Below are 22,429 nucleotides of genomic sequence, written 5' to 3'. Positions count from 1 at the left end.
CACACACACACACACACACACACACACACACACACACACACACACACACACACACACACACACACCTGTGCTGGAGCTCAAACTACAAGAAATGCAGGATTTAAAGGTTTGTTAATGCGGTTTCGGCACGCTGGTTTCTCCACAGCTTGAGCAGAGAGAGCGGGACATGACGATGTGACAGGAGCAGGCTGAAGCAGTAGCTTACTTGAAAAGCGTCTTGGCAGACACAGAAGATGTCCTGGGCTAATGTAAGCTAAGCCCCCCCCAACCAAAACAGGAGGCTAACTAACAGAGATGAACAAATGGAGAAACAGGCAGCTAGACAGGGAGTTGAAATGAGACACATTTAAACCAACATACATGTTTGCTGCGATGTTCTGGCTCCTCTCCTCTCCTCTCCTCTCACAAATCTGTTCTTTATCCAAATGAGAAAACCAGCCGCGAAACCGCCAGGTCAGAATTATTCCGAGCACGACTCTTCTCTCAGTCCAGGAGTGTTGTTGTTGTTGTTGTCAGCGCAGTCCAATTTAGTGAATAAAAATACCCGCTACATTACTTCAGTGGACAGCTTTCTTCCACACAGAGATTCAGCAATGCAGAGCAGCGAGCTCTTCAAACCTGCGTCAAGCGCGCATCTGTAATTACGATAACTTCCGGTCTACGCTTTCAAAGTAAAACGACGCTTGATCAAAACGTAAAACTAATACACATTATATCCGGTCACACTCGTTTATCAAATGATGATACTAGCATGCACCGAAAGCATATCCATAGTCCACTTGAAATGCTAAAAGGCATACATTGCATTCATCTTTGGCTCAGTCTTTAACACAGGGCTGATATAGCCTCTCAATTAAGAGCGGGCTGTTTTTTTTTTTTAGGTGGACAACCTCGGCATTAGTAAACCTAGATATGTTTCAAATCCCTGACTCCTAATCTCAGTATGGGGTTAATAGTGAGGCATTGGCATGAGATAATGAAAGGTGGGGGTCCCCACTCGGGAAATTTTGAGCATCTAACACTCAAATCTCTGCGATTTGTCGAACAGGTTGTTGTAGAAATTCAGTTCTGTAAAAATAAAAATATTATTTAACAGAAAAAAATACTATTTCAAAACTTTTGCTCACGTTCAAGACTTTATATTTTATTTTTCGCATGGTCATTTTAAAACTAGGTTAGTTTAATGTTACACAAATAATACTTATATATATATATAGGCTATATTAGATAATTATGTAATTATTTTTAATGTTTGAAAAGACATGTGACATAAGATATGTGAGGCAGTTTGGTGCTTTTGAAGCGGACTGTGAGTTGCCCACCAAATCAGAATTTAGAAAGGGAAGTCTACAACTTTCTCTGCTTTTTTCCACCACTGGATTATTGTTTTATGTCGTTTCTATAAGGTTTCGATTGATTTAGTGTTTATTTAAATTTTTAAAAATAATCAGCCCAGTGTCATGGCACCTTGTAAAATTGTCTCAAAAATAGCTTTGTGTCAATCAGCGTACATTTCAAACAAATGTATTCTAACTAAAAAAAATTGTGTGATATGTCGCCTATATGTATTTGAAGGTTTAACACAGAGAAAAGTGGTTAGCACATTTTCAGAGCAAATGAAGTTTGGAGTGTTGTCCTTAATCTGATCGAGCAATCTGTACAAATAATGCAACAGTGCAAATAAACCCTACACAACATAACCCATCCATCTTGTTTGTTTTTCTCATAGTATGATATTTTGAATATATTTTAATATGCTCCAAAGATATGTTATAGCAGAAGGTTTACGTCATGCAGGCCCATCAAATTCAGGTGTCAATTTTCAATGATAGCAAAATAAAAAAGTTATGACAGCCTTAAACTCAAGTTACTGCCTCTCTGAAAACTCAGCAATAAAGCCCTGAACTATTTATCAGTCTAAATGCATGTGCTCATTTGTTCATTCAGATGAGTAATCTTAGGACAGGTTTCTCTCTCAGTTTGTTGTTGTGTAAAGGCATAACATAAATGAATATAAGAACCATCTGGCCACTGTGACTTCAGTTTCAGGTGGTCTGCTGAATCACCTGAAACCACACAGGCAACACTGAGTAAGATACTTTTGAAGAATCACAGCCTAATCTACATTGTTGTTCCAAGGTTGGCCTCTAGAGGGAGACAGACTCCATTTGACTGTGTTATACAGGCATGAATCTGATCTGAGTTTACATCGACCAGCACATTAATAAGTAATAAGATCTTCTTGGTAATATCACATGTAAACTCAGTCATGTTATCATTTCTTTTAAAGCAGTCAAAAATATCTGCAATATTTCCTTAAAGTGATGAGCCATTTAAAGCTATGGCTTGATTAAAAAAGTGGTTGCATCTTTAATAGAGTCTTGGTGCACTTTGTAGATTTGGGAGTGAGATTTGAAAGTTGGAGAAGTGAAACAATTCTATGCTATAGTTTCTGAACTAAACACACAAACTTCATTCAAAGGAAAAAAATGGGTCCCTGGAACACTGTTTGGAGCTAACCACACAAACCACCATCACTTATTGTGTAGCATTTTATGTTCAAACAGTTCCAGGGAACTTTTTTTCCTCTGAGGACAGTTTGTGTATAGAGTTATGAACATCTGTACATTTCTCCAACCTTCACATTTCTCTATCAAACCTACACAGTGCACCTTTAAACATAAATGGGATTTGTTTTTAAACAGTTTAAACTTTAATTTCGTACATGGTGGCGATATGAATTAAATTACTTGAAATAAATAAACAAATAAATTGGATAGAAAAACACTACATATGCATCAGTTTTCCTGTTAATGCAGTTTATATGTCATACCTTAAATTGATTAAAAAAAATGTTAAAGGGATCATTATTAAGCTCGTGAAATTTAACAAATGAATCAACTGTTCTTTATTGTGACATGAATTTTCCCAGATTGACATCTTATGGGTCAAATTGTTGCTACTGTCTACAAACTGAAAAATGATCAGAACAGAAGTGATGCAAAAAATAGTTACTAAGATCAGTGTTGACAGCAGTGCTCACGTGAAGCTCAGCTGGATTTCAGATCATCTCTTCTGTATCCAAAATGTACTTAAATAGCAAAAGTCATGTAGAAGTCTATCTCTAAAGCACTGCTGGGCCCCCTCTTTTCTTCACTAACAGTCGTAGCTCGATTCGGATTCTTATTTTACCTGACTCTCTGAAGATGAACAACTCCCTAAAAATAAGAAAAACCTCGAAAATCTTCTTTTAAGGTTCATACTTTCAGTCGTGAAATAATTTCAATCAGTAGTGTGGGCGAATGCAGAAAAGCCTCACTCACACAGATACGATGTGGGAGGAAGAGGAGGAGTGCAGCTCTCTTCATTACCCACTGTTGTACAGGTGAATCTGTTGGTGGAATATGACTCGTCTTATTCTCATGTCTTTGTTTCACTGACGTCTGTTCTACATTTATTGTTAGTCTCGCCATATTTGCCATGCTTTACCATGCTGTTGTTCTTATTTAGCTTTGCTGCCCCCCATTCTTGCACTAAAGTAACAACAAATTACAGAGCAAATATGCCCCCAAAAATCATGGGGATATAGAGTCAATATCACCTTTTTTTTCCAGCACAGAACACTGTCAGATGTTTCTTTTTCTCCCATCAGTTGGTGTAATCTTCACCACTGCAACTCCAGCAGATGATTGCCACCCTGAGGTGATCAGGATGGAATAATTCCCACCACACATCATCTTTTTGATAAATTCCCCCAGTCTTCCTAAATATTAGGATGAGCCTGAGGAAAAGATGATGACTGCAGCTTTGACTCTGTATCTGATGGCCTGTGTGAGGAGGAAGAGGTCTTTGATGACCATGATGAATATGTGTACCTACACAACAGACCTCACTCTTCTGACATTCTACAATTCTACAGTTCACTTAGAGAGGTACAACATTAATCCATTCATACACCGCCACCGGGAGCAATTCAGGGTTAAGTGTCTTGCCCAAGGACACATCGGACATGTTGCTCAGCTGGGGATTGAACCCTCGACCTTCCAGTTGAGAGGCGACGACTCTACCAACAGAGCCACAGTCGCCCAACATCCAGCAGTCCCTTAAACGTTTATGTTGCTGCTGATCTGACTGTCAGGACCCCACAAGAACCTGTCCAGCATCCAGACCAGCAACTGGACCAGCTTGAAGATCTCCTGTTCACCAGCTCTGTTAGCTGTAAACGGTTAATAATAACTGCTTATAACACACTGCATGAGATTCATTTGATTAAATGAGTCTGGAAGAATACACTCAGGTGTAAGTTTGACATCACTGGGGGCGGCTGTGGCTCTGTTGGTAGAGTCGTCATCTCTCAACCGGAAGGTCTAGGGTTGTGTCCTTGGGCAAGACATTTCACCCCGAATTGCTCCAGCTGCTTCGTCGGCAGCGTGTGGATGTGTGTGAATGAGATTAGTTACTTCTGATGGTCACACACAAAGCAACCACTGACATCAGTGTGTGAATGTGTAGTTATGACATGCTGTGTTAAAGCGTTTTGAGTAGTCAGAAGACTAGAAAAGTGCTATACAAGTCCATTTACCATTTACATCAAACGATGATCAGGCATGATATCGATGAACACAACCATTTATCTACCATATTAACATTCAGCTTGTATGCAGCCTGCTCTGCTGCAGAACAAAAATCCTCAGATACCTGCTTCCCCCACTAGAGGACATCACAAGCTCACGTTACCTCTGCAGAGCCAATGACATTGTCAAAGACTACAGACACCTGCTCACCACTTATCAGAACTATTGCAGGTTAAAACACGCACATACAGATTCAGAGGAATTTTTCCAGTAATGCCGATTACACACTAAACACTCAAAAACACTAAGGGACTCATTCATTCATGCTTTTATCCACCTGTATGGTTTCGGTCTCAAATATCACAATCTGGTTGGGCTCTATATTTCCCAGCACCAAGTGGGTCTCATATCCACTGTGCTCTTTAAAATCACTTTAATGAAGGTTTAATTAGCTTCAAAATAAAAAATGTTCCCAGAATTTTTTCAGCTTGATTCACAAGAACAAAACTAAACTTGACACAGGGAGATGTATATCGACTTCAGCCTATAAACACTCTACAAATGCTTAAGGAACTGCAGTAAAATCATTTCAACCCTTTTAGAAAAAAACTGATTGGTGAACCAAAATGTACTTATTGTCTCTTAAAGGTATATACACACAATGCCTGTCATGGTAGAGTGCATCTGCTCTCTGACACTGTAGACTTAGTCATAATTACAGTATATGCCACGCATGCAGGATTAGTTTGTCATTACACAATTGAATGCCGTGCATTATTAAAATAAAGTAGAGGAGAAGAGGAGACAGAGTTGATCATCTCATTTAAAAGCGTCTCTGCTATTGAAGAAGGTAAGCATGCTACTTTGGGAATCTTATGTTGATTTTAAAAGTTTGATTTTGGTTTTGAAAGTTTGACATCTAAGTTCAGATGTGCTCTGTTATGCAACAGAATCCCTGAGTTGTGTTTGAATGAATTTGTGCCTGCTTAGCAGACTGTTTCAAATGAAACACCGTCTAGATTTCAGAGGTTGAGTTTGGGGATTTTCAACATCAGTGAAACTAAAGTAAAGTATTTGGAAACTTATGCTGTACATGTTTGTTTTGATCTGAATTTGCGTTTGTCATAGTCTCTGTAGCCTTGATTTAAGGAGCACTAAGCAGACTGATATTGAATAATATTAAATACTATTAAAGGAGATTGAGATTGAGATTGAGACAAAAAAACATTTGGCAGAGCTCTGGGTGTCTAAGGAAGGAAAGCAATAATGTTGTGTTAAAATAACAATGAAAACTATTCAAGCCTTAATCTTTCTCCTTTTGTTATTTCACCTAGATTGTTAGAAACTGCTTTATGTTATATGACGTGATGATGTTATATATTATGTCATCTTTCTTAATTTTAAGGTCATAAACTATATTTATATATGACATTTCCTGGCTTATAAATGTCATATAAATAAAGATTCATTGATTGATCATTATTGGTTCTACTCAGGAAAGGGTGAAGAGAGGCGTGCTCAACAGTGAATTCATATTTAATGACTGAAGTAGAATAAACTATTAATCACTCCTCACTTTATCATGCTGTTTGCTTTAAATAGGCGGAGTGTCTGGTGTCTGTTATACAGGCTTTGGGGGGGGGGGGCTTATCAGAAAGCAATCTTATTTGCATTCAAACTGCTTTTACAAGATCTTTAATATAAATTCAGAGTTATACAGACAGAGAGGAAGAAATGAAGAGGGGGGCAGAGAGAGAGAAATCTGTCCAGAGGATATATACTGCCCACATGTCCATAGCCTGATGTCATTTCATTTTATGAATTGAAAGCCTTTGTGTTTTATGACTAGTTATTTTTTCTTCAAAGAAAGTTTCATAGCTACCCAAGGAGCCTTAAGAGGACTTGATTTAGTATGGAGACCTGCTCCCTGCATTTTCTGTCTTGTGTCTCACCCCATCCTAATTGGCCTCGCCTGCATCTCGCTCTACAAATCTACAACTCATTTTGCAGACCCCTTTGTCCAAAGCGACGTTAGTGATTTCACACGGTTATCCTCCACACTCCACTAGGATGTGACCCCTGATGAGGTTACATATCGAGTACTTATGGCATTTGGTTTTTCCAACAAGTCACTTGTTCTAGTGTTCATGTTCTACCCACACAAATAAACACAAATGGTTCAGCTGTGTAAACTTGAACAAAACGCAGAAGACAAACATTAGCTTTGCTTTTGGTCAGAGCACAGCTTAAGATTTGTTAAAAGGAGATTTTAATAATTTTTGTATTGTACAAACTTATATTTCCTGTTGAACATATACATTTTTTCTTCCCCCCTTCGCTCCTTTCAGGTCTTTCCGTCAGACCAGGATAAAAAGGAGAAATATCCACATAAAACTTCTGCAGCTCCAGTGCTCAGGATGCGCTGCAGAGTAAAACTCAGCATCAGGAGGATTTTTCTGGTGACCCTGCATGGGGCAGCAGTGGTGCTGCTTTGCAGCTGGTACACGGAGCTGAGTCCCTTCCGCCCCGAGCCCTCCAGTAGCAAAGTTCATGTTCTGCTGCTGTCGTCATGGAGATCAGGCTCATCCTTCCTGGGTCAGGTGTTCAGTCAGCACCCTTCTGTCTTCTACCTTATGGAGCCTACTTGGCACGTGTGGAAGACTCTTCAGAAAGCAGGTATGCAGGTGATCCAGATGGCCGTGAGGGATTTGCTACAGAGCATATTCCAGTGTGATTTTTCTGTGATGGAGACCTACCTGCCCAAGCATCCCAAAGTGTCCAATTTGTTTTCGTGGCGTCAAAGTCGAGCCTTGTGCTCACAACCAGCCTGTCCTCTAATGCCACACCACCAGATCAGTAACGCGACTCGGTGCAAGAAGGATTGTGATGCTTGGGGCCTGCAGCTGGTGCAGGAAGCCTGCAGCACCTACAGTCACGTAGTGTTAAAAGTAGTGAGAATTTTCGAGCTGGAATCCCTCTACCCGCTTTTGCAGGACCCGAGCCTGGACCTCCGCATCATCCACCTGGTCAGGGACCCCCGGGCTGTTCTGCGGTCAAGAGAGGCATTAAAGAAAAATCTTAGGAGAGATAATACTATTGTGTTAGAGCAAAGAAACATACCAGCAACTGATGTGCAGTATCAGGTCATGCAGGAGATCTGCCGCAGCCATGTGCACATCCACAACGGGGCCGTCCTGAATCCTCCTCCTTTTCTTGAAGGCCGCTACAAAATGGTCCGCTATGAGGATGTTGCCCGCAACCCAATTGAGGAGATAAATGCCATCTATGAGTTTGTAGGTCTCGAGCTGACCCCAGAGCTGGAGGGGTGGATCTACCACATGACCCACGGGAAAGTCAAGGGCAAAGGGGCCTTCAAAATTACATCACGCAATGCTACTGATGTTTCCCGGGCGTGGCGTAGCACGCTGTCGCACAACAAAGTCAAACAAGTCCAGGAAGTGTGTGAAGGGGCCATGACACTACTCGGGTACAAAACAGTTAACAGTGAAGAAGAACAGAAGAGATTGGACATCGACCTTCTTGTTGACAAAACAAGGTGGAGGGTACGCACATCCCAAGAAAAGCTTTCACAGGTGCTGGATCAAAAGTCAAACTGAAGGCAAGATTTTAAGAAAGGATCCACACCCTGTATTAAAAGCTGCGGCAACTTTAGTTAAAAAGGACTTCAATGTTCTTTGTGCAAATGTTTTTTTCATTCTTACTTTTTACGGGTCTCTGGATGATCTGTTTAAGTTGGCAACCAGCCTAACTGATACTGTAGTAGCCATATATGAAGGAAAGAATCAAAAAAAAGGATCTGCACCCTGTATTAAAAGCTCCCTTGAATTGAAAAAGCAACGTTTGGACGTCACAGATCTTCTTCAGGCATTGTCAAGTCGACATCACAAAGCAAGCCAAGCAATATAAAGGCACAAAGACATTTATCACAGATCATTCCTGATTGTGATCTCTGCGTGATTGAGAGACATCCTGCTCTCAAGAGAAAGATACTGTTGTCAAGAAGGCCAATTAGGGAGGTTCCATAGTAGTAATGGATTTTTAAATCCAATTGAGGGATTTAAAAAGACCATTCACAACAGTACTTTATCCTGATATTTTAGGAGTGGAGACATTTGAAAAAAAGAAGAAGTTGATTTCATGAAAGTAGATCATCCAAATACACCAGTTATATATACGCATTCAGAGGCACTGCTTCTAAACGGGCAAGGCAACTGCTTGGGGCCCCAGACCAGTAGGGGGCCTTAGAGGGCTTACAAACCTTGAACCAAAGCAGCGTCCAAAAATGTGCAAATTTTTCAATGACAGTAGTAAACCTCCCTAAGGGGGCCCCCTCTGACAGCATTCACTGTCGTTGCCCTGCTGAACACTGGTGGGAGGGACCCCCAATTAAACTTTTGCCGAGAGCCCCAACAGACTCCAGAATCACCACTCTACACATTACCAAAAATACATACAAATTTAGAAAAACCACCAGGTCAAACTCTTACAGCTGGTATTGTATTTTTAACAGAGAAAATATCTATTTGTCGACTACTTCAAAAACCTCATGTTACTTCTTTGTCTTCATCATAACGTTGGTATGATCCATATCCTATACGGAATCCACTTTCCTGTTGATAAAATGCTACTGGCCTCACTTAATGTGGAATCACTCTTTACTAATATACCACATGATAGAGGCATTGAAGAAGTTGATTTCTATTTATGACCCTCTTAACCCTCACCTATGAATCTCAGGATTCACCAATTTGGTCATTTTTTTCATGATGAGGATGAAACGCAGTGGATAATTTGGATCCTCATTTAAAAAAACCTGTAGAGTGACGACCACTTAACCCTAAAGTAATCTTGACCTTGAAACAGCCTGAGCGCGCCACAGACAAACTGTAGCTCCAGTCACCCCTCTTGACTTCAGGTGTCTGCAGAAAAAAAAAGTAAAACACTGATATTTAACATAAAGCTGCTTTTAACTGTTTTTTTCCCCCTTCCTTTTGTTTGTTTTTGTTTTGGAGCGGTACGTCTGTGTCTCCATGGTTAAACATGGAGCAAACTTCAAACACTCAAATCAGGCAGTTTAGTGATGGTAGTTAGGGATAGAGCAGAGAATGATGATGTTTCTCCACCTGAGCACTAATGGCCATATCGTCATCCCATGTTTGAAATTTGAGAGTGTTCTCACTGTGTAAAGCATGGCTTACATGTTCCTGTTATTTTTGAGCTGCACAGCTGGAAATCTATAACATGAGTTTTTAAAAAAATGTAACAAAAGTTGTTTTTTGAATAAAGTACAATATACACCCATGTATTCTTGACTGCACTCATGCATTGTGAAAATACAATAATGTTTTGAGATGATCACTTTTTTGAATAGCCTTCTTTATTTTTTAAAAGCAAAACAATAGGCTACTTTAATTCAAGTAATAATTTGACTGAGCAAGTTGAGTATTAGTTTTGACTGGAGAAATAGGGTTGTGTCGGCCTAGGCTATTTTGTCCATTAGACCTACTGATTTTCAGTGCTCAGAATTCAACACTAAGTCTAAATTGTCCCCTACTTAAACTATTTAGTAAATTAAACTGGCGGTAGAATAGGCTATATCAGGTGTTTGGTATTTATACCTAGACTATCATTTAAATGTGGCAGCATGCTGGTCCAGGACTGATGACAATATTTATCTTCTTCTTGACGCTGATGTTAATAGATGAGAGTTTAGGCAGACAAATAGGCCTAACAAAATGTAGGCTAATCATCTCCAAATTCCCAGTTCATAGTGATAATAAAGTCCTAACTAAGTCATCACAAAGTCAGAACTGTTTGACGTGATTCAATATCCCCAAATGTATATTCACCTCCCCTCCTCTAGCCTGCTACTAGGCAGGATAGTTTCTCCCTCATGGGCTGTTGCCTAACATTTTCCCGCAATCGTCTCTCTCATTTGCTGATAAGGTAACAAGCTCTGTCAAGTCTCCCACAATCAGCCAGACCAGGATCGGAAGCGTCGTGGCATGATTTTCAGAGTAAAGCAGTAATTGTAACCTGACATCGGAGTCTGTTTGCATGTCAGCTTAAATCTAACTTCTGTTCACCTCACTTATAATTTCTTTTAGAGGGAGAGGACACATATTATAGTTATTCATTTACTAAATTAATATATCACTGCATGTTTTGGATTAAGTAAATGTAGTTATTCAGACTAGATCTTATTTATTGTTTGGATGCCATCTCTAACTGTAGGCCTGCAAGTACATTTTTTGACATCCTAAGTTTGTTCCACTGCTGTTAAACATTATTTTAGGATAGGTGGGTTATGTTGTTTCTATGTCTCTACCATCTGTCCACGTTGGTTTATACCCAGTAGCCTAATTGAATACCTAAATAATTGTCTAGCGTCAGAAGGTCTTTTAACTCAAAATCACTGATCAAAACGTCCTTAACCTATTTCCAGAATGGCAGTATGGACTCTTAATAAATATGTGTAGGCCTATAATTAGCTTTTTGTTTTCCACTCTTCCAGACCCTACTAGTGGGGGAATATTTGCCTATATTGGCAAGGTGAAATACATTTTCTCGTGCTGACTGTCCAAGCAAACTCCCTACAGTTGCCCGTGTAGATTGTGATGTCTTTTGATTTCCATTTAAGAAACATTTCCTGTCTTCTGGTGCAATTTTATTTTTTTATTCTGTTGCCCACTTTTATTTTAACTTTATATCGTTCTTAAACTACAGTTTGAGACAATAATCCAACGAGGAGAATTCTTACTTAGTAATTAACTAGGTGAATAGTGGGTTCATTTTCTCATTGACTTCTACTGTAGGCTATGAGACTCGTTTGCCCCTCTTGCAGGCTATTGATAAGAATGCAGGTGAAAATCATTTTCCCATTGGCTTAACTTTCTAACCTTTAGAAACTAGGCTACATCTAGGCTTCTAAAAGCCCTTTTGTTTAAGGTTTAAACTAGCCTAAGCCTTGATAGAAGAAAACCATTCACAAACAGTCCTATGTTTTATGATGACTAATATCCTCCTAACTTGGTCAGGCAGTTGTCAGACTTCAAGGGTAACTCGTCATCGTCAGAACGAAACATTAGTATTTAGGCTACTCAAAAAAAAACAATGATTTCAAGGTGATGATAGCCAACAGTTGCATTGTGGGTTTTACGTTGAATCACTGGACCGGATGTAGTGACATTTACGTGGCGAGTTTGACTGTGTTGTGGTAACGAGGTGCAGCTGCGGTAGTCCAAGAGAGGTAGACATTGAAAAAGAAGCGAAGACTGGGCCGACCGGCGGACGCAGAGAGCATCAATGGCCTCGTTGAGTGCGGACTGAAGGATGGGCTCCATGGTAACGCAGCCATGGCCAGATCCACCAACAGAAGTGCCGAGGACGGGGACTCACGGGTGACCGCTCCCACGGAGCGCGGAGAGGCGCGGGACCTGGTCGAGCCCCGGGAACTGTCTCTGGAGGAGGTGCTGAAGTCGTACGAGCAGCCCATCAACGAGGAGCAGGCATGGGCGGTGTGCTACCAGTGCTGCAGCGGGCTGAGGGTGCCCCGCCCGCCGGCCAGGAGAGTCAGCCGTGTGAGGGAGCCGTCCTCCATCCTCCTCCAAAGAGACGGAACCGTGACATTACAGCAGGAGCCCCGACACCACGGTAAACTTCCACCTGCTGTGTCGCTACTTTGTACAATCTCTGACACAGAGCTCGAATAGGCCTGTAAAAAGTTAATTTCTATTATCTCCATCCTGTACGGAAGAAAATAGAGTTTGACACAACATTGTGTTTGGCAAAGAATAAGAAGTATTATATTCCGCTTGAAGTTATGTCCACAAATCAATGCCGCTGAAGTAGGATAGTCTAAATTGTCTAGGAATTTTTGAATTCTGAATCCTGCTGTAATAGATGATAGACGGCAGCAACACTGCCAACAAATAAGATTTTTCTCAAATTTAAGATTTTTTTGTAAACGATGTAGGCTGTGCAGAAGTGAACAGACTTGAATTCTTGAAACAGGCCTATTCAATCAGCAGGAACATGGAGCTGAACACATTTACACAGAAACTTGTCAAATTTCAGCTGGAATTTAGTAGGCAGGGACATCCTGTTCATGGGATAATCGAATAGGTTGCATAAAAGCTGTCTCTTCTGCTCTAAACAACATTATATCCCTTACAAATGGACATTTAGATAGGCCTATATCATTTGGTTGGCTTGTTTTTTAATTTAAGCAACCTTTTACACAAACAAACAAACAAACAAACAAACACTGTATTATTTTGGACTCTCAAATCTGTCTTTTGTCGCACTCCTCGTCATCCATACAGGGATTACTTGTATTTGCCGGTAAATTATTAATTATTCATTGAGCAGCTCCTTCCTTACATCCCCTCTTGCAGAGACAGTTTTGGAGACTTCAAAGGGTGCATGGAAGCCCAAAGGATTATACAAGTTCTTGTTGTTTCCCCTACTGAATGTAGCCTGTACACACACAATCCTAGCCTACTGGATGTGAATAATTATGCATGAATATTTCACATCCAGTAGGATATTACAGGGGGATGTGCTGAGAAAAAACTGCTCAAAAAATCTGACTAGAATAGAGGCAACTTCAGCCAAACTCAAAGAGAGATTTGAATTGAGCTGTGTGAAGTGAACTTAAATATCTAGGCTACTAGGAGACCTCTGAGATCAACTTTATAGGCCTAATCACTGGTGTAGTGCAGGGTATACATAGGTAGACATAGGTATACCCACTTCTAAATCTCCTCTGATTCACACCAATAATTGATTGACCATATTCAGTAGGATGCTGCAATCCTAGAAGGCTGAAGGGATGACCCTCTCTCTGTCTCTAATTGGCTAGTACACACACTAACTAAATATGCAAGAGGAGTCTTATGTCACTGTTAGTAACAGAGGCTGTTTATCCCCCGCTGGACGGGACACTTAAAATAATTTGGGGAAAAATTAAGATTATACCAACTTCTTCAGGCCCCACTACAACACTCTGCCGAATTAATCAAATAAACTGTAACACTTGTTTGAACTTATTCCCACGGTCCTGGCCATTATCTCCAGCATAAACATTTCAAAGCTCTTGAGTCTCATTCTTTATGACTTGTCCCCTACAATACCATAAAGCAAACAAGCAGCCAAAGCATTTGAAAATTCCCCGTGAAAAGACCTTGCCAGAAGGCCAGGGAAGTTGTGCAGTTTAAAAAACATTAACGGAAGCAGGAATACGGTTTGAAAAATGTCACATCCTGGGAAAAAAATCCAGCTCTAGTTCGAAAATCCTCCAGAGTACAGATAAACAAGCAGCTTTTATCATGTTGTTTTACTTATAGTAACACTTGTGTGTGTACTGTAGCACCTGGTAAAGAACCTAACAAGAGAAGTGTACAGTCTGTCTCCAGGGGATGTTTGAAGCTTTTTGCTTGGCAACTAGTTTCAAACGTTTGTAAAAGATGCCTTGTGAGACTCCAACTAAATATTCTTTAAGTGTTTAGTTGATTTCAAAAAGTTACTATTGGTTACATTATGAGGACACAGTAGTGAGTTGATTATAATAATTGCCTTTGTATTCTGCTCACTCAGGCTGTAGTAGCATTAAAGTGTCCTCTCTTTAACTGGGGACCCACTGGACCTCCCTCTTGGACCAATGGGGACTACTAAAGATCCTGGCGAACTAAGTTTGCTATTAAACTTCACTGCGCTCATTATTCCTCAGCTCTCATTGAGGAGATGTTTAACTCTGATTAACGGGCTTGTTTATCCTCGTAGCCTGTGTGGGTTATCACTCTGCAGATCCATGAGTAAACACAGTCTTTATCACAAGCAGAGCAGCAAATCCCTTGACCAGCATCAAGTGACTCTCTTGTAGTGATTATGTTTCCATTATTAATGCAGCATGAGGAGTGAGGACCATTTGCATTCTTTCAGTGGCTAAATTCCATCCCATCCAAAACATCATAGCAGTATAAAGGACCTTTCAGATTGGGCACTGCGGGCCGCTGTCAAAACCACTCAGCCTGTCCTTAGGTTGACTGAAAGTCAGGCTGAGACAGCATTTCCAGCATGGCGGCTGCTGCCGATGAGCCTCTGGACCCCCCTGCTGTAACAGATGGCTGACGTCACTCAGTCTTCGTCCATTCATATTTACGCTCTGCAGACCAAGGCTCCATTTATGCAAGCTAGCCAAGTAGTAGCAAAACCGATACTTCCTACCCTGCCACATGGCTACTTCTGGCCCTTACAGTTCAACCGTGTTGACTGATGGGCAGCCAGAGCCAGGACAATCACCGCGGTTGTCAAGTGGGAACCACCCTTCATCCATTAGTCCCATGACACCTCGTGGAGGCTGGACAGTGAGCTCTAGGGTCCCAGAGCCACCTCCCCTCCATGCTAGCTCTCTACGCCCACCATACCCCACACTGAGAACACACACAGAACTTCTAACCCACTTAACCACATGGTCATTACTCAGCACAGCCACCTTGAACAGACCCAGGCTCCCTACATGAAAATTCCAGGCAGTGGCAATGCTGACAGTACCTACCCTGCCACATGGCCCCTAATGGACCCAATAAACAAAATGTAGCTAGTCCTGGTACCATCATTACTCATGAAAAAAGAATGGCAAAGAGTTCACAAGAGAAAATCTAAAGACACAGAGAAAAATCTGAAGAGAGTTCTTAGAAAGAGGACAGGGGAAGTAGAGTCAGAGTGAGGTGTTCGGATGAGGGCTAGCACTCATCGTTGCTCAGTGTCTTTCACAAACTCTGTATACTTTTCACAAACTCCATACTCTCAGCTTTCCCAGTAATGAGATTAGTGATCTTGCAAAGTATCTCCTACATCCTTCTTTTACTGGACAAATGCTTATTTTTTTAATTTCTTGATGTTCAGCTTCTGCGGCCAAGTCTGCGTATCTAAGCTTTTTCCCTTTTATGCCTCCTCTAGAGAGTCCTTCCAGGGAACTGTCAGTTCTATAAAATAAACTATCCACTGACTGTAGACCAAAACAAACTAATAAACTATTCAGTGACTTGCAGACTATCCACTGACTATGCCAGGCCTCAGGTTTGGCACTAACTATATCCTCTTTGGCACTAAAAGTTGGTCCTCCCAAATATACCTGCAGCACTTAATCTGTAGCACCCTTAAAAAGACCTGACTGGTGTCTGCTTAATAAATCGACCGCCCTTACATTACTGTTCCTCAGAGACAAACTGAACAGCTACACTCTTTTCCTGATTACATCCTGAACTCACCTGTCACCTGGTTATGTTGCAATGTATACCAACCTTGTGACCTTCTAATCTTACATCCTGACAGAATATGATAGGTAGCTATCTCTGAACACAATGGGCATGTCTTACCAATGTTTAAGTTCTGGGTTGATAATAGCACACCATAAGTAGCCCTTATCAGGAATTTTACACGACCATCCTCCATACTCCACAGGTCCCTTCAGCTAAGATTCTTGTTCTCCACACTTTCTCGGTTCATACACTGGCCCCCAAAGGCCACACGCATTTTAAATTCTATGTACCTACTCCACTACCAGCTTCCTTCTTTCTTTGGGACCTGCTTTGTTCCACACCATTTTGCCTAAGCCATGCCCCAAGCCCCGCAGCCTAGCAGCACATTACCTATCATATCTGTATGCAGAAGAACTGCCTCTGCTTCATGTACTGCCTGTCTTCTCTAGATTCTATATGGTCAGACATTTTAACCACCACAACTTCAACTAACCTGGGAATCCTCTTCAACATATTTCCTAAGCTGTTCTATCTGTCTGCTGTCTTTTAGGTCCTTATTACACCACCTACCCAAACTCTATATTGACTTTTCCACTTTCTTCCTCATCTAATTAAAGCTTCTTCTTTATTAACCTTCCTCTGGACACTTCTTGATTTGCTAGGCTTAATCTGTATCCTAGCTCATTTGAGATTGCGATTTAACCTCAAGTAACCTTTGTTATTCAGTGTTTGAAACCTTTCTGAGCCCTTCAAGACCTTCTTGTATATGTTACCTTCAACCACAAGGTTTCAAAGTACATTCTTGACCACATACTTGAGGATTGAGATAACAATCACACTAAAGGTCAAATTAGCAGCAGCTCTAGAGCTTTGATCTCATCAAATAGTCCTCATTTGCAAGTGGTCAAAATGTAGCTTTCACATGGCCAAGTTGTTTGAGAGCATAATCCTCCTGGCTTTGTACCAATCAGACGCATGTGAAACAGTACAAAATGTGCCATGGAATTGATATACTGTATTTCATAGTAAGTCAATTACAAAGCTCTCAAACTTCCTCAAAAAGAGGGTTGCTACTCAGTGTGGGTGTTTTTTCCATGTGAAATATAAATAAAATACCTGAAAACAGTCCATTTTAACATCTGTATTCACAGCAGGTTACCTGATATTCTGAAATGAATTTCTTTTTCCTGTTAATCTAAATTTAATCAAGTTTCACATCAGTCTGCAGAGGAGGAGGAAATTAATGTGAATACCAATATATATGAGCCGGCACTGAAGCTGCACTGCACAGCGATTTAATGTAAACCTACACCTGATGTATGAGCCTGAGTCACTGCAACAGAGAAAAAACATGTCGTCCCTTCTGACATGCTGCACACTCAGTGTTTACCAAATGAAAGAAGCTGCCGGAACAGCAATGAGCAGCAGCATTACATGAAGAGACGGCTGATCTCAAACACCTTCATGTGTCTTTAGTCTTCTTTGATATGAAACGCATGAAACCATCTGTGCTTGAGAATGTTTTTCAGATTGTTGACATCACTGACGTCATCTGTTAGTGACTATCTGGCCCACTCTGTCTTCACTGAGAGCTGATACTGTAATACATATCGACTCATGGTACGTCAACAAGCTTTTTCATGAAACCCAATAATAAGGCAGAGATTGTATTAATCTCTATGATTAGAAACAAAGATATTTAATGTAGTGGAGGTAGAGAACAGATTTTCAAAGGGATGCCAATACAGGGGTGCTTCAAACCTGCATTCTCTGCAACTGCCAGAAGTGAGCAACTCCCATAATTAAAAAAAAAAAAAGTCTAATTGCATGAGATGCAAGCCTTCTTGTCATAAAATTTTCTGAATGAGTTTTTGCATTTTAATCTAAATTTTTGTGACTCCTTCAATAGAGGGATGTTTATTTTTGTAATCCTGTTCCCATTTAGATTTATGAATAACAATACACCTTGTTAACTATGCTTGTGCTGGTGTTGATAACATTTGATTATATCTCCTTCTACAGTTCAACTTTTTTGTCCATAAAGTTAAGTTGTTGTTTAAGAAAATCTCCATAATAACCCACAGAAAGGAAAAAAATAAAAATCCAGACAGCCAAAATGCTAGATTTAAGGCTATCAAACTGTAGACCACAAACCAGAGCATTCTGTGTTTTAAGAACAACCCAAATGTCTCAAATCCGAACAGCATTCAAACAAAGTCACTATTAAAAAATGTTTTAAAGAATTCTAAAAAGTGAGCCTCAACCTGTCAAGTGTAACTGTATGCCTGAGAATGTTTTTTAAGTTGAAGCTAACCGTAAACTACACAAGAATAATGTCTACTGTTACTTACAGATAAAAAATATATGGTTCATTTTTGATTGTAATGATTATTGTTATGTGTCCTTTATGTCGGCATATGTTGCCAGGTTGGTTATGTTGAATCCACCTAGTTATGTGACGTTGGGTTTGGAAATAAAATGAAGAAATGTAGTGAGTTTTAGCCTCATTTGTTTTGGGGTCTCAGGGTTGTCGTCAATGTTGTTTTTCTTATTTATCCAGTATCATTTGATGGAGTCTATAGATTTGAACCAGGAATTGATGGGTTGACTGTAGATTATTTAGAATTAATCAGTTTAGACTGTTGTTAACTGCTGCTCTGCAGAAAGCTGGTTGCTTCGGCTTTTCTAGCAATTATTGTCCATTGAATTTTTCTGGCTGTCAGAGCAGCTCAAGACGGCTGGCAGATTATTCAACTACTGGTCTATTCCTGAGAACAGTATCTCAATATATTTTGATTTTAAAAACCTAATATTTTATATATATTATATAACATTTGTCCCATCCTATTGCAAAAGCAGTGTTGATTTTTTGTGGGTGTGTATCACTAAAATGGCAAAGTACTTTCAGGCTCATTAATAGATTGATGACTGGGGCTGTGTCTAATGGAAATAATATTGTCCCTCGTGAAAAAAAGCCGCAGTGTCCCAAATTCCACAGTGCTGAACTGAGGCAGTAGTAGTGTAGAAGTACCATATACAAGCTCCTGATTTTTCATTGATTTAACGTTGGCTCTACCCTCTGCGCCAACCAAGCTGCATGCTAATCTGTGCACACTACAGTAAACAGAGAGTATGTAATGAGATGAAGAAGAACTTCAGATGTGGAATAACGACTATGAACAGTGATTCACTGAGTGCACTTAAGACCAACAGGAGATCAAAGTCCAGGTTGATATCTCTCCTCTCAGATAAAACAAGCTGTATCACCTACATGCCAACAGCAACAAACAGATTTAGCTCTCCATTGATCATTGAAACACTCCCAAAAATTGCATTAGCAAGAATTCCAACCCCTCTCTCTGCTTCTTATTCTCAGAAGCACCTGCTTTTTAAAATAAGAAGCAGAGAGTCTTAGACCTGCACCTTGAATCTTAGACGTGCACCATCTTACATCTTGGTGCAAATTAGGGGGGTGTTTTGGAAAAGCAAAAAGAAGTGAACAGCATAACGCCTATTGTCAGGAAATGCTAGATAGATATATAAATAGACAAATAATCACACACGCATATACATATATTTTATTCTAAAGTTTAATGTCAAGAACAGCAATTTTCCTGTATTCCCTTTGAATAGTACTCTCCTGCTATAAAAGCTGTGAATAACATTTGAAAGTGCAAAGGCTAACGTCAACTTGACGTGTGAGTGCTCAGCTCTAACACCTCACCTCACATGGTTATTGAGATAAAGGTGTTCCAGAAGATGGTTGTAACATTTTCTGTTTTGTGCTTTTAAATGTGTTTCTTTTTTTGTGTTTTTGTCTTCAGTTATAACCTACCTTTCTCTTCCCAGCCCACTCCATCTTGGGAGAGAAATATTCATGTAACTGCTTTTGTCGACTTATCTTTGCTAAAGATTTGACATGCTCAGCCTAAATTAACTGTTTGTTTCTTAAAGCTAATGAACAAGAGGGAACACTGTACTGTGATGGGCAGAGTACATCAGGCAGTCTTGACAAATCCCATCACATGAACTTATGTTTCGTTGCCATTTAGAGTCAAATAGATGTTTAAGCAGGGCATGTTTGAGAGCCTGGATACCTTGTTATTGTTGGTTGCAAAAACCTAATTTATACAGGTGAGCAATTTCATTAATTTAGTTGGTATGGTGGTGTGTGTTGAATGTGTTCTGGTATGTGATGTGTGTGTGTGTGTGTGTGTATATATGTGAGTTTGTATGTCTGTCTGTCTGTACAGACTGATTTCATTTGTTCACTCTGTCCTGTAAAGCACTTTGTGTTGATAGATAGTAATGTGTCAATCACATGAAGACCGCCGTTAAGCATATCCTGCTAAAACATCTTTTAAACTCAATAATAGGGATGTAAAGATTAATCGTAAAATCATGATAAATCGATTCAAAGGTGTCGAGATTCACATCGGTACGCTGAAAAATGAATCGCAATAATATGGCGAGCGTCAGCAGCTGTAGAGCAGAGGCGGTTGGCTTTTAAATTGAGGATGCACCAACGTCTTTTAAATCGGAGGTGTGGAAGCATTTTGGATTCCCCAAGACAGAAAATGAAAGAGGTGAAAAGATAACAGACAAGACAAAAATTGTGTGCAAATATTACAAGAAGACAGGGAACTAACACACATAGTACAACCAACATGATGAAGCATTTAATCAACACCACAATGAGAAGCTCCAATCACCTCCTTGTTGTGAGAAAAAAAACATTAAAAGGCCAAACAACACCGACAAGTGGGTTTGAAGCCCCTAAAGGAATCTTTTTTATCATTTGTCTAGTCTCAAGTCTCATTTTGTAAAATAAATCATGAGAGAATCATATCGTGAGTTGAGTGAATCGTTACATCCCTACTCAATCAAGGCTAAGATGAACATAATCAACATCATGCTGTTTCGAAGAAGACTGGAAACTACTGATTGAGACCATAAATGATTTAGGGAAATGTTTGCTGAGGTAATAAATCATGTGCAAAGTAAGGTCATTTTCTATTAAACGTATAAATTAGACTTCTTTTTCTTATGCAACCAATAAAGTTGTCCCTTGCTTGCCATTGGAAAATAAAAACATATACAGGATTCACTTTAGTGCACTCTTTGGTAATCTGATAAAATTGTTAAGATAAATTTGGAAAAACCATTCCGCAAAAAAAAAATCTGTCTCCTGTTTTTGGAGAAAATTGGTGTTCAAATGCCTACAGATAGATTCTAATGAATAAAAAGCAATATGTATAAAAAAAGGCGTTAAAATCTCCGTCCATACAGAACAACATTGTTATTGTGTTTTCTAAGATTTAAGCTTCAGGGCTCTCGGAGTGCTTTGGATGCAGATCCTTGCCTCCTTTGTGTCCACTGACCTGTAACTGTGGGAAACTGACGAAGGTATTATTTGAACCTGTCTGACAGGTTTGAAGGGGTTCATGTTAGCACACTCCTGAGGAGGAGAGGGGGGGGGGGGGGGGGGATGGGGGGTGTATGTGGGGCATCATAATAGAGCATTTCTTTGCCCTCCTTCAGTGTCAGTTGCTGCCTTTGTTGCAGACTGAAGCAGCGTCTATGTTCACATAGGGAGCACAGTGATGCTCATGTCCTGTTCTCAGCACTTTGTTGTTGACAGGAGAGGATGCTGTGGCAGGCTGACCCCCACATATCCACACCTCCACCCCCCCCCCCCCCTTTTTTATCTTTTTTTTCTGCTGATCTCTCTCTCTCTCTCTTTCATCTCTCTCTCTCTTCCCGATGTTTCCACAAGCTCTCTCTCTCTCTCTCTCTCTCTCTCTCTGTCTCTCTGTCTTTGTCTGCGTCTCTTGTCCGTCTGCTCTCGTATTTCTCTGCAGTGAGAGCTGCTGACCGAGGGCTTTCAGGCCTCTCGGGTGTCATTACTGACATCTGAGCTTGGGAGAGCAAGCTTTTTTTACTCTCTCACAACACACACATGAACACACAGTCACAAAGTCATATCAAACCAGACAACACAATAATGCATGTCGAGTTATGAATCTGGACATATGGACAAACACATAAGGTTGAATGTAAAGGAGATTGAAAGCAGACTTACTTTGTTTTTATTGTAATTCTAAAGTTCATCACTGTTAGTGGCACATATTGAGTTTTCTTCAGATAGATCTCTGACTAATCACCCAGCTTGTTTAAAGCTGCCTCTGGCAACATTTCTACTCTGTATTTATCTCCAAACACATAAGGAGATGAATCAAATTCAATATGAATCATGAATCTCTATTCCTGACATACTGCAGAGGGAGCCATCTGTTTGTTAAAAGTTTAATTTAGGAGAAAATCCTAAAAGTCAGAGAAGCACAAACAACTCGAGATTATTCAAGTATTTTCTTCTTTTTTTTCATATGGGCCCTTATTTCACACCGTTTCAGATATTTTGAATAAACGAGACATTTTTTTCGGCAGGAATAAAACACAGATTTTAAAATATGGGAGTTCCCCGTAAAGTCGCACCTGTTTTTATCTCCTCGCTGGTGTGGTTTTTAGGGCTTTGATAAACTGATAAGAAACCAGTGTTATCAGAGATCT

General features: G+C 40.1%; 2 protein-coding genes across 4 annotated transcripts in view; both read left to right on the top strand.

Moving 5' to 3' along the window:
• Positions 1 to 6,895: 6,895 nt before the first annotated feature.
• Positions 6,896 to 8,198, top strand: LOC132973608 (carbohydrate sulfotransferase 6-like). The gene has a single exon (XM_061037154.1). The coding sequence runs from the start codon at positions 6,992 to 6,994 to the stop codon at positions 8,189 to 8,191; it is 1,200 nt and encodes a 399-aa protein (XP_060893137.1). The 5' UTR covers positions 6,896 to 6,991; the 3' UTR covers positions 8,192 to 8,198.
• Positions 8,199 to 11,794: 3,596 nt separating this feature from the next.
• Positions 11,795 to 22,429, top strand: part of spire2 (spire-type actin nucleation factor 2) — a 28,661-nt gene continuing 18,026 nt past the window's right edge. The window contains exon 1 of one of the 3 annotated variants that reach the window (XM_061036435.1): positions 11,795 to 12,248. In XM_061036435.1, coding sequence (XP_060892418.1) covers positions 11,951 to 12,248 — 298 coding nt within the window. In that variant the 5' untranslated portion in view covers positions 11,795 to 11,950. The remainder of the gene's footprint in view (positions 12,249 to 22,429) is intronic. The other 2 variants (XR_009672971.1, XM_061036434.1) reach the window with 2 other exon arrangements.

The sequence above is a fragment of the Labrus mixtus genome, chromosome 4, assembly GCF_963584025.1.
Source record: "Labrus mixtus chromosome 4, fLabMix1.1, whole genome shotgun sequence".
Classification (NCBI taxonomy): Eukaryota; Metazoa; Chordata; class Actinopteri; order Labriformes; family Labridae; genus Labrus; species Labrus mixtus.
Note: the sequence above shows the minus strand (reverse complement) of the source record. Positions and strands in the feature narration are given on the sequence as shown.